The sequence below is a fragment of the Melospiza melodia genome, chromosome 12 (assembly GCF_035770615.1).
Source record: "Melospiza melodia melodia isolate bMelMel2 chromosome 12, bMelMel2.pri, whole genome shotgun sequence".
NCBI classification, from domain to species: Eukaryota; Metazoa; Chordata; class Aves; order Passeriformes; family Passerellidae; genus Melospiza; species Melospiza melodia.
The window spans coordinates 13,609,512-13,622,554 of record NC_086205.1 but is presented as its reverse complement, the minus strand read 5'-3'; the positions used below and the strand labels follow the sequence as shown (position 1 = coordinate 13,622,554).

At 39.4% G+C, this 13,043-nt stretch overlaps 1 protein-coding gene across 10 annotated transcripts in view; it reads left to right on the top strand.

Moving 5' to 3' along the window:
• TRIP12 (thyroid hormone receptor interactor 12) overlaps positions 1-13,043 on the top strand; it is a 76,910-nt gene that overhangs the window by 17,935 nt on the left and 45,932 nt on the right. For 9 of the 10 annotated variants that reach the window (XM_063166873.1, XM_063166872.1, XM_063166869.1 and 6 more), the window contains one exon: positions 7,022-7,168. In XM_063166873.1, the coding sequence (XP_063022943.1) occupies positions 7,071-7,168 (98 nt within the window). In that variant the 5' untranslated portion in view covers positions 7,022-7,070. Of the gene's footprint in view, positions 1-7,021; positions 7,169-13,043 lie in introns of those variants that run through there. The other variant, XM_063166874.1, reaches the window with a different exon arrangement.

The following is a 13,043-nucleotide window of genomic DNA, read 5'->3' as shown; positions in this document are numbered from 1 at the left end:
CAACCACCTTGCAAGAGTTCAGTTAAGATTTAGACCCGTATGTAATTTCTCAGTGCACAAATATAGTGATTTTTTTTCTTCACTAATGAAATGAAGCTCAGGATTCCTGTATACCATGAGCTGGGAACACCAGTTGTACAACCCTACCGGATATACCTGAGCTTGCACTTGTATCCTGTACAAGCTTTAGGTTTTTTGTTCCTTTAAGCTATTCAGATGTGTGGGAAGGTTCTGCTGTCTAACTTCTGCAGGTGCTTACAAGTTTTTTTAGGCAACTTGTGTCCCTCTCCTCCATCCATAGGTTTCTCTTGGTTCTTCAGCTGACAAGCTGGCTGTATTGTTGGCTGCCAGTGGTACCTGTACTTCTCAGTAATTTTGAATAGTGCCCCATTTGCTAATTCACTTTGACTTTTCCACAGCCCAGGAGGACTTACTGATGTTCAGGCTGTGGCATAAAGGCCAATCCATTGTTTTGGTGGTTGTCAGTTCTCTGTAATCTTAATGGAACAAGTTTTTACATTTCTTACAGGTCCCTGAAGTCTTTAGTTTTCTTTTCCCATATCAGGTTCAATGAAAGGTCTCTGCACTCTCAGACTTCAAATTCAATCGATCTGCTTGAAGCAGGGGAGACTATTCAGCTTCTGCAACTCAGTCACTGTCACAGAACTGTTCTTACCAACATTGAAATATGTGATACTTGTCTTTAGATCTTTTCTTAATCAAAACTTCTCATATCTTCCAGTCCTTGCAAAAGGACAGTAGCCAGAAGTCAGCAGGTAAATGTGCTGCTTTGCTTGATTGGGGTCACGGCATGGATGACCTTTTGGATCACATAATCCTGACAGCCTGGACATTCCTCTAGCAAGTAGTGCTGTGCATCTTTTCAGAGGTGTTTTCAGTGTCCTTACCACCTGTGAGGACTTGTAAATGCTCTGGTTGCAGATAATGAGTATTTGAACTTCAGTTAGCAGTAAGAGATTACAAATGTTGACTTTTTTGCTTTTCTTCCTTCCTCTTTCATACAGAGACTATGTCATTACACATATGTGCATAAATGCAGTCTGGAAACCTGAGTAGTGGTTACATCCTTTCAGGCTCTGTTTTCACAGCTCTTAGCCACTCCTTTTGCTGTTCTGTCGAGGTGGCCTTCAGCACTGCCACTCTCTTGGCTGGAAGGGTAGGTAAGGGCTGACCTCTTGAAAGCCTGGGAAAGGGAAAGCTGACTTCCTAATGTAGCAAGGCCTGAAGTTTGCCTTAATTTTCTGATGGCTGTTGGTTATAAAGTCAGTGGAACAGGGAATAACTCCTGTTCCTTGAGTGATTTATTTTACTTTTTTTCTTTATATTGAAATCCTTCCAGTGATTCCAGAGAAACTGAAGTAAAAAGAACTCTTCCACTGTAAATGATTCTAGGAAGAATGTTTTACTGAAGCTTTTCTCTTTTTTTTTTTTTTTTGGGAACTTGGAAAATGAGTGGATAACTCTTGAATTTGGAAAGTATAGGAAGGGAGAATATTGTGTCGAAACCAGCTGCAGAAGACTGAGTTTAAAGCAACTCCTTGGACTAAAAAGTCATCTTAATTTAAGTCAGCTATTGAAGTAGAAGTAGTAATTGAGCGCTTGCAAGTGCTTGCTTGTAAGGCAAGTAAAGAGGTGTGTATGTCTGCAGGTAAATGAGGAGAGCCTTGTGAACAGTGAGCAAAAATGAGGTGCAGCTGAGATCAGTTGAAAATGATGTAAATCTGAAACAATTCAGCAGTTACTAAACCGTAGGCAGTAATTTCTTCAGTTTAGTCACAATTGAAGTCTGAGCTCTTAAATGTGTTGTATGCTTATATATTTAGAGTGTTGTTTCTGTCTTAAGTGACAAGATTTATCACAGAAACAGCTGATCATGCAAATTAATGTTGTCTACATTGAAGTAAAGGAATATAAATCTGAAGTCTCAGGCTTAATATTTTCTGATATGTACACTGAACTCTGGGTTCTGGCAGGCAAGATGTGCGACTTGCTGGAAGAAAATGTTCTGATCTTGCAAGGTATATAAACATCCTCCTGTCTCTTCCTTCTTCCCCTCCTCCTTTTGGCTAATACTGACTTCAGGGCAGTAAGTCTGTACAATTTTGAGGAGCTGGATTGCTGCAGCAACATTAAATAAGGGACCAGGTTTCTTGGACTAAACTATGAGAGAGGAAGGATGCTGACCAGTGCACTTAGCTCAACTCCAAGCAGGTAACAAGTATTATAATGGGGGATTATAGGCAGCGGTGCTAGACATATCCTGAAATATTCAGGAGAGTGCTAGAGTCTGAAAAAAATCTTGCACTACCAAAATTTTGCAAGGAACTTCAAACCCAAGAACAAAACTAAACTACCACCTAAAACAACAGAACAAATCCAAACCGAACAAACACCCTAAACAAGTTATAGAGCTGATGCAAGTAGGTTGAGAAGGCCCTTGTGGAAGAGTTCAGTTCATTTTTACAGGTATTGTAACTGATTTGCCATGTTACCCTGTAATGGCCCTAGAGAATGTTGGAGTTCTTCAGTTTAGTCATTGTCTTTTTCTCTCAGTAGCCTATGTCAGGGTAGCTACATTAGCTCCTTGTATCCTGCAGGGAGTGATTTGGATGCTAAGCAAAGGCTTGATGTGTAGTTCTCTGTTTTCCCAGTTTGCTTCAAAAACATGGAAGCGTGTTAGTTGTTTCCTGTTGGCCTTTCCACAAGAAGAAAGGTAAAGGCTGCACTGCAAGGTAACAGGTGGTTTTTGTCTTGTGTTCCTGTACAACCTCTCTGAGCCATATGTTGGCCATAGATTAGCTATAGTGTTTGCAATGGGTATGTAAGGTCTACAGAAATTAATTCTAGTTGCTTTCCTGTTCAATAACAAAGATGACTTTAAATAGTAATCAAATTGTGTTTGATGAAACTCAGAAATGCTGTGCTGCATAATAAAAATAAGCACTAGATAGCATAGCTTCAAAAGTTATGTTGTGGGTTTATATGAAATGCTGGCCTTTGGAATTCATCCTCATTCTAAAGAGTCTGCTGCTGATGAGAACCTCTGCAGGCCCATGCTTTGGCATCATCATAACTAGGAATATGGAGTTATGAAACATTAATTAAAAAGGCTTGTGTCCAGATAACTTTATGCTAGAAGGGGACCTGAGCTTAAAAATTCCAAAATAGTATTGTCTGTTGTGGAAGCATGAAGGTCTGATGGAGGGTTGTAGCTTTTTGTTATTGTGGGTGTGAGGAAGAATCGGTGTAGTTGAGGAAATAGTCTTAAAATCTGGCAGGACTGCACTGGTGCATTTGGCTGGGCTCTGCTGAGCTGCACATTTTCTTTGAATGTTGCCTGACAATGGGGAAAAAAGCCAAGTGCTTGGAGTGAGCTCTGAGATAGAGGGACAAGTCTGAATGAGAACAGCTGAGATTTAGGGAGCTCTGGGCTCTGTTCTTTTTGTTTTAGGATGTGGAAGGCACAGTTGTGAAAATGTCTCTTCATTGCTGGACTAACTGGGCACATGGTTGTGGGGCTTGCGGTGAGACTTAAGTTAGCATTTTGATGTTAAATGTCACAGCTGAGTCAGGAAGCTGCATTGTATTTAAAAGCAAACTGGGAGTCACGTGGTAACAACTGCCCAATAAGAAATGCAGTTAAGTTGAGAGGTATCAATATAGAAGATAACTCTGGACATCATCTTGACTTGACAGATGCCTTATAGGATAAAACAGTTGTCATTTCATTCTTCTATACAGCTGAAAATACTGTGTGTATGACAGCACATTGTGCTGCATAACTTCTAAGCACAGACTACTTAAACTGTCTGGCTAAACTCTGTGTCATGGCTTAATCCCAGCCAGCAACCAAGCACCAGGCAGCTGCTTGCTCACTTCTCTACCAGTGGGATGGGAAAGGGAATTGGAAGGGTAAAAATGGTAAAACTTGTGGGTTGAGGTAAAGAGTCTAATGGGAAAAGCAAAACCTGTGCATACAAAGAATTGACTGTTTCCCATGGCTGGGCAGGTGTTCAGCTTTCTCTAGGAGAAACAAACACCATCACTTTAAATGTCCTCCCCTTCCTCCTCCTTCCCAATTGATACACTGAGCATGGAGTCATGTGTTCTGTAATATCTCTTTGGTCAGTTTGGGTCACCTCTCCTCACTGGGTCTCATCCCAACCTACATGCACCTCAAGCCTCCTAACCAGCATGACTAACGGTACAAAAAGCAGAAAAGGCCTGTCTAAAGGTTCTAAGTGCTTTTCACCAATAATTAAAACATCTGTATTATCAACACTGTATTACATCTGTATTATCAGCACTGCTTTATTATCAGGGCTGTGTTCAACAGAAATCCAAAACACAGCCCTGCACTAGCCACTTTAGCATAAATTCAAGTTGATCGGAGACAAAACCAGCACAGCCAGGCAGATCAGTGTTAAAGTTTTTCTAGGGAGGGCTAGGATTGCCTGTGCAATGTTTTCTTCAGTTGGCTCTTGTGGTGGTGTGTGGAGAAGCCCATGTTCTGGCCCTAGGTGGGAAAGTGCATGGCTAACCTAGCAGAGATCTGGGTGAGCACTGCTTCTTGTGGAGTGGAACCTGCTGGAATGCACATTTCAATCCCTACAAGGTGAGGCAGTAGTTCTGTGGCAACCATTTTGTGGTATGACTGAAAGTTTGACATGACTACAGTTTCAGTGCCAGCTGACCTTCGTGCAGAAGGGGACACTACTCCCTCCTTTTAGAAAATGCACAAAATGTGCCTCATTTCAGATAGTAGAGAGGTGGGTTTTTTTTGTTTTGGTGTTTGAATACAAGGAAATAAAAAGAGAGTGCACAGAAACATTTGACAGTGTCTGTGACTGACTCCAGCTGGACCCCCTAGGTGCTGAGCCCTTGCTCAGCTTTCAGCCTGATTAATGCTAGGCTTCGTTTCTTGCACTGCTGTTCTGAAGGAAATGCTACAGTTTAGGAACTTGACTGGTCTGGCTGCACCAGCAAGCTGGAATGATTTTGAGCAGTTGCAAGCTTTTTCTGTTTTGTTGTAAATCTTTTTGTGCTCTAAAGTATAAAAAGTTTTAGATTTATGGTGTTACATGTTACTGAAAAGCTTTAAAACTTTCTGTTAATGGGAATATTGCCTTTGATTAAGGAGTTTGCATAAGAGGAAACAGTTGTGAAGAGGGAAAGGTCACCTTTTGAGTAGTAGTGTTTATAGCTTTCTCAACTTAGTCATCAGGACTTCTATCTAAGAGGTTCATCAAACAACTATTTTGTGGGGTTGTGTATTTTGTGCTTTACTTATATTCTTTCAAATTCCTAAGCACAAGGTCAAAATAAACCCCAGTCAAAACAAATGAAGGCAAAAGTGATTAGTTAATTAATTCTACTTTCTGTGTTTGCTTTTTCCTGCTATGTTGGACTTCTTAGTAGAAAGAACATGAAAAACTTTCAAAAGATGCTTTTGGCTCCTGTGATATGGGGATTAGGATGGGGAGCAATTCTTCTGCCTAATTTGTATCCTTATTCAATTCCTGGAAATATTTAAAGTATTTCTGGCATGCTGACTGTGACCTTTCAATATTAGGTTGTATTATTACAGTGTAACAAGACTGAATCTGAGCTAGCAGAATCCTGATCAATAATTTCCTGTGCTGCACAGGTATATTGATGATATATGTGTTCCTTGTAGCATCATATGTGAGGTAATGGTTTGGATAATGTGTTTATATGCCTGGTTTCTTATGGCCTACAGTAAAACTGAATCATTTAGGATTGTTTCTTTGTCCCTCCCTTCCCCTCCTGTCACCTTTGTTCACTTCTATGAGCCCTTTTCAGAAGAATAGACAGTTATGTTCAGCTATTCACTGTTTTTACTGACAATGCCAGATCTTGAAAACTATTTCATTGGAGACATTTGAATTTGAATCTGAGGCCTGCAGTGTTTTAAACTTCTTCATGACAGACTCCATGCCTACTGTGCTCTGGATACCAAATCAGTATATAAACTGAGTTACTTGGGTTACTTTCTTTCTTACAGCTTCTTTTTTTCACCTGTGAGTACCTTTTTTTACCAGATTCCACAAAATTAGAAACAGTAAAACTGGATTTGCTGGTTGTGGTCCTGTTGCTATGCTCTACATGGAAATACCAATTTAGCACAGGATTCAAAAGTCACCTCTCTTCACTAAGGAATTAACTGAGGCTTGTTCTTGAAATATGTCTATTTCAGAGGACTGTGGCTGGGGGTTATCGTAGTCTTTAATAAATAACTACCAAAATAATATCTGTAGATCTCTAACCGTCACAAAGCAATACCAGCAGTAGTAATACAAAACCATCACAGATAATTTTTTAAAAATAATTGTTTGCACTCATTAATCCTTCTGTCTCAAATATTTTTTCCCTTTAATTTAGCTCTCATGAGCAGAACTTCCTGATTATATCTAGATCTTTTTTCCTGAATGACTATGTATCTTGCTTTATGCAAATGAAAGTTGCATAAATCACACTAGAGAAAGAAGCTGTTTGGAAAGCACTGTAGTTATTGTGAATACTGCTTCTTATTCCTGAAATGGGCTTTGTAATCTCCTACAGTGAGAGTTAAAATACTTGAATACTGTTGCTCTCTATCAAGCACTGAGTTTTTCCTTAATGTTGATGAACAGAGATTCTCCTAAATTGTGTTTGTCCTGTCTCCTTATAATTAGAGAAGCCTGCTAGAAAGGAAGCGTGTCATCACAAAATCATAGAGGAGTTTGTAGTTTGGGTTGGAAGGGAGCTTTAAAGGCCATTTAGTTCAGTATGCTATATATACCAAAACCTGGTTGCTCTCTATTAAGGTTCTAAATGTCTTGACAAGAACCTTGTCCATGTGTCTTGTAACTAAAAATTGTTTGAAAGTTTTTGCCTTCAGTTTTTGCCTAAACAATATACCATTGTACATTTGTCTCTGGAGGTGTGGCAGTGAATCTTCATGCCATGTGTCTTATGGCTCTTCTCTCTTGTCTTTCAGTGAATGATAGTGTCTAGAAAGGGTATGTCCCTTCAGGAGAGAGGTGCCAATGTCCAACCGGCCTAGTAACAATCCAGGGGGGTCACTGCGACGTTCACAGAGGAACACTGCCGGGGCCCAGCCACAAGACGACGCAGTAGGAGGAAGGTATGGCTGCTGTCTGAGTGTTCAAATGTCTAACAGTGACATGCATGTGATTTACAGAATGTTTTCCACCCTGCAGTCCAAGCACTGAAACTTCCATAAACTCTTTTTGCCCCTGAAATGCTGTCTGTACTGTTACTGCATGGGATAAGCCCATGGATGAACTCACTACCATACATGTTCAGCTACAACAGCAGTAGTAGAGCTAGCTATAGGGGGGAAAAAGCTTTTTTCATAAATCACATGTAGTAAGAAATTCTTTCCATGTCTTTCTTGCTGATAATAAAAGTATAGGAGGGAGATGATAGGGAGAGTTCATTACTGGGAATCTGGGAAAATGTTCCTCTTCGGCAAGACTGAATAACTGGTACTGAATACCTTTGCACTGCATCTAAATCCTGTGCAGATGTTGAATAATTCAAGAAAAAAAGGTTTGGCATAATTTAATATGCCTGATACAATGAGCAAGTGGACCAGATTGTATTTGGTCTGTTAGTGGTTGGTTCTGCAGTGCAGAACAAAGAAGATCCTTAAAACTGTTTCACGGATGACTGTACTGTTACTGCTGTGAGTGAATCCTGTATGGATATAAGTGTGTCATTAACTTTGTTAAAAGATCAGTCTAATGAAGAAAGATTTGCCTACCATCACTCTATAACCTATCTATTCTACTCCTTCAGATACATTACTGGTGCAGTTGTTGAATATGTGTAGTTTGGACTTGAATTTTTTTTTTGGGATGAGTATTAAAATATTAAAGATCAGTGGCACAAAAGCTTTTTACTGTGAAGGAACTGGGCTATAAAGTTTAATGAAGGTTAGGTAAATTTTCTTACTAGTACCAAGTCTAACTGAGAACAAGCTGAACAACTGTTGAATGGGTGAAGAAGGCCAACCTCTAAGGAACTTTGGGGAGAATTGAATCTGAAGAATGCAGCTTCACTTTCTCTAAACTAGTTTACTGTACAAGTAGAATAACGGATGATAAACACAAGGCTTCTCCCCTCAAATAATGTGGCATAAGGAAGGGGAAGTTCCTGCCTTATGTAGCTGGTTATTTTGTAAGCTAGAATTGGTTTTGGAGAATAGGTTTTTTAACAGAGGCATAGTGAGCCCTTTGTTCCCTTCTGCCCATTCTGTGTTGTCTCTGCCTCTCAGTGGATGTTTAAATTAGGTATTGCCCTACCAACTCTTTCCTTTTACATGGAACTTCACCTGGAGTGAATAAAGCTCTCGCTAGAATAAAGGATTGGAGGCAAGTTATTTGGAGATGAGATATCTTCTTCGGATATCTACTGGTAGTTCAGTTTTTACAGTAGAATACCAGGGAAGAGCTCCACAGTGAGTCAGAAAAACAGAAGCATTTTAAGGGTAGCACTGTTTTCTTTTAAGGAAGTCACTCATCCATTGTTTTGGTGCATTGTGATCTGTTATGCTATCATACATTGATTGAAGATTGACTTGTCTGAGATGACTGGACCTCTTCCACCCCTCACTGGATCTGTGCCAAACTTCCATGAACAAGAGTGTATTGCACTTTTAAAGTGTGTTAGACCTTTATCAGAATGAGAGCTCCTTGCTGAAGTAAGCAGGATGGAAGAAGCTTACAGTCCTCTTAGAATTTGGGTCTCTTTAGAACAGGACCTCCCCTGCCTTTGCATTTCTGAGCAAACATTTTGAGCTGGCAAAGCCTATAAAAAGGCCTGGTTAAAGCATGGTGATTAATATAAAATTTAAAATGAATGCCTTCTTTTACTGTTATCAGCTTCTCCTTTTGAATAAGGTGCTGGGCAGAAATGGCTCTTGTACAAGGACCGATGTAAATAGATCTCTCAGGTCCTTACCAAATTTGTGGATGACTTTGAGAGAGGCAGGCTCTCAGGTAACAGTTTTTAGCTGGTGCCTGTCTTTGAACACAAACCTCACAGAACTCACCCTTCCATGTATGTAGCATGCAGTGGGATAGTATGTTTCAGTTCTGCTGCTGAGCAGTATGCGGAAAGATTTAGAGTTCACAGCTTGATGTGTCTTGTTATGCCTCGCTGTACTCTAGTGATAAACACTGCTTTCGCTGCTGTATTAAAAACCCAGCAAAACCCCAAACACAGCAAAAAACCCCCATTTTTTCTTACATTATGGAGTTCTTTGGGAAACCTGAGACAGTTTATTTGCAGACTTTCTTGCATTTGTCATCAGTAAAATGAAACTTTTCAGTTTGAGTTGTAAAATCACTTAAATAGAATAAACAAACTGTGGAAAGACTAGTTACTAGTTCCAGTAATAGGCTCACATTGAGCAAATAACTCAACTTGGGATGTATCTATGTTAGTGTTTCAGTTGGATCTGGGGATGTTCTTTTGAAGCCAAGCAGTCATCCTCACCTGCTGTGTTTTGGCTAATGTGGAATGGTCTTGGAGCACTTGAACAGGAATCCTTTTGGATGAAACTGAGTTGAAAGTTGTGTTCTATGAGAGTAGTTTGTGTATGCTGGTCACTTGTGGTTGTAATATGGTATGCTTTGAAGTAGAAATGATTGAAATGCAGAGATGGTGGGCACTGATCCTTAATGGCAACTGCCTTGCTTTATAGATTTTCTTGTGTTGATCCATACTTCTGGTTGATGTTGTTGTACAGACAGTGTGAGATTTTATTCAGCCACTTTATTAAATCCACGTATTTCTTGCCCTCCCCTAAGAAACAGCAGGCCAATGCAGAGATTGAAGACTCCCAACTCTCCCCTTTCCCAATAAAAAAGAAGGAATTAGACAGCAGTGGGACTCTATAGAGGATTGTTGCTTCATGCCTAAAATTAGCCACAAAGTTTGTAAGCAGACTTGAGGGCCACACCTTCTGCAGTGTTGGAGGTTACTTCACTTTGGTCATAGATATGCAATCATAACCCTTCCAGCAAGGACAGGTTTCGATACTGTCTGAACTTGTGTACTTGATTGCATTTCTGCTTTGTATAAATAGCTTTCTCAGTGCTGGAAATGCAACAGCTTTTTTTTTCCAAAGCTTTTTTGTGGCTGAGGTGTGTGCATTTTCAAAATACAAATTAAGTGACGAAAGCTTGGAGAGTTTATGCAGTTTGTCACTCATAATTTCAGACTTGGGTTTGAAAGCCAGTAATCCAAGGTAAGTGTGTGGTATGGCCAGATGGCCTTGTAATAGCATTAGAGTTGCCTTCATCTCTTTTATGCTCTGTCTGGAGTGAATGCAAGATATTTTAGTTGATAAAGGTGTTAAAAAAGAGAGAGTCAGAAGAATGGTAGTGCTGCCAAGCTGAAGTGCTAATGTATGTCTTTCTATAATCTTTGACACGTCTACAGCTTAAAGGTCTTTTGTTAAAACTCTGCCAATCTAACTTGTTTAGCTGCTACTGTTCACTTGTATGAAGACCTTGGAAATTCCAAACTTCTCTCTTGCCTCTTTTAAAAGCAGAATCTCCCTCCTGTTACATTGAGTATTGACAGACTGGTTTAACCTGGAAGTAACAGTGCAAACCCATTTTCCTCTAGACTGGGCTTGTTTGATGTCTCCATAACGTCAATACCGGAGTCACCATGAGCAGGGGACGCCTGTAATGGTTTTCTGCTGGAGTTTTACCAGCAATTCATACTCAGTATAGTAACTTGATAGGAGCTTTTAGAGTTTGATTTTGAGGTGCATTGTTTAAAGGTACAAGCAATGATACTAGGCTCAAGGAAGTGTAGAAAGACAGATGCTGTTTATTTGCAATTTGTGCTGTAACAGTGATGTGTGCTTTTCTCTGAAAGAAGAAAGGAATCTGTGTTTGAAAAGGGGTATATGGGCTGGTGGTGGTGTCATTCCCTCCCCCGTATGCATGTAAACAAATTGGCCTTAGTGAAGTTGGACTAATGTGATTCTTCACTTTCTGTTGTCAGTAGTTATGTTGCAATAACTGTGCTTTGGATGAATTTTAGCTCTTGTGGGTATTATAGTTCTTATTGGTTTTAATACCATTTTGAAAAGTATTTAGTGTTTACCTCCGAATGTAGAATTACTGCTACGATTGCACCAGTTTTGACTTCATTGATGAACTAACACATTTGCTACCTTTCGGTAAACAAATCTCTATAACACATTCTACATTTGTCTAGTAACAGGTGAATTGTTTTAATTCTTTCTTTCAGCTTTCTTACAGTTTCTCACAGCCTTCCCCAGGGAAAAAGTTTGGGAAGGCCTGTCCCTGCTCTCTGTGGTCAGAGAGCTGCTGCTACAGTTTCCCTTTGCAGCAGTAACTGAAGCAGATGTGTTAATGAAGCTTTCTTTTCATAGGGATAGGAGGAGGTGGTGGAAGGTACTTATTGCATTTTCATAACTGTATATTGACATTGTTACCAAGTGTGTTGAAGAATTGTGCCCTCCTGGCTTAGTTCCCAGTGATGCCATAGGATTCACTTTGAATGAGAGCAATTTGGAAGTGGTATTGTAAGGGAAACAATAAGATCTTTTCTGGACATGGAGCAGTTGATTGTTCCTTTCAGTTGTGAGCAATGTTTCACTGTATAGAGTATATGGATGTGGTCCCATGCACTAGAACCTTCTCTACCAGTGCTGCAAAAATTATTTTCTTTTGTTTGTGACATTAAATTACAGTGGTGGTTATCTTTTTGCATATGATTAGTCTTAAGTAATCTTTAGGAGTAGTAGTATTTAAATAGCATATCACTTTGACATAAATAACTGCTATACTGTTGTTCTATATGGAAGTAGGATACTTTGTAAGTAAAGTTTAATGTTTCAGAATAAAATAAATACTTGGGTATTTGGAATTGAAGGCTAAATGATAAATGAGATCCTTGTTGACTCTGTGTAGGACTTTGATATAAGCAGAAAGAGTGCTTTTGTCAGTTAGATTGCTTTTGTTCTAAACAGAAGATTTGGTTTTGGACCAGTCTTGGTGATGTGTTAACTGGTAAGAACTTATGTGAGACCTGTAAAAAACTACATAGGATGTTTGAGTTGGTGAGGAAGACATTTAGAGTATTTCTGAGGAGAGAGAGTAGGTGGTTTTCCACAGCTTTTTTTCATCTGTGCTATTGCCTTTTTCTTAATCCCATTTTTGACAGAAATAAAAAAATAGGTTTTGCAGACTTTGTTTGGAAGCATTTAATAGCTCTCTTTCAGCTGCTGAGGGACATGACTTAGATTAAACACTTTGTTGCTTAACTAACTTCAAAAGGTTTTTTTTAATATGCACAGAGTAACTCTGAGAACAGGTTCTAGTTGGTTCCTTATTATGGTTTTGCTCAGAGCTGGCATTTTCCACCATAGTGTTTATATAACACAGCAAGCTAAATGGTGGTTATCTTGTCAACTTCTGTATATTTGTGCTACTCTAAACTTGAGTGTCTGCCTGTGAACTAAAATCTGCATCAGCAGACAGCTTTGCCCAGTTGAGTGAAGCCTTGGAGTTGTTTATGAAACTATCTTTAAGTTTGAGGAGGGAAGGAAAACAAAAAAACCCCTACAAAACACAGCTTGAAGGTGCTGCAGGAGCTCAGTCTTTCTGGAGGCGCCCCTGAGAGTGAAAATGGAAGAATGCAAGCTCATAAATACTTAGCTCATGATATTTTGTCAATTATGAGGAACTTAGTCTCTCAAAACACTTCTTGCTGGAATGACAGTTCTTGATGAATAGTACATTAATGGAAAAGACTGCAGAACTTGTAATTGTAAGTTACAAGTGGAAAGCCTTGGTTTATAGACCAAAATACATGTAGCTTACAACCTTAGAATCTGCCTTTCAATTGTGCATATATCTTTTATAACACTTGATTGCTCTGCAAGCATTGCTTATTCTGAACTTTACAGACTATTCTAACTACCTTTGTATGTGAGTTAACTTTTTTAA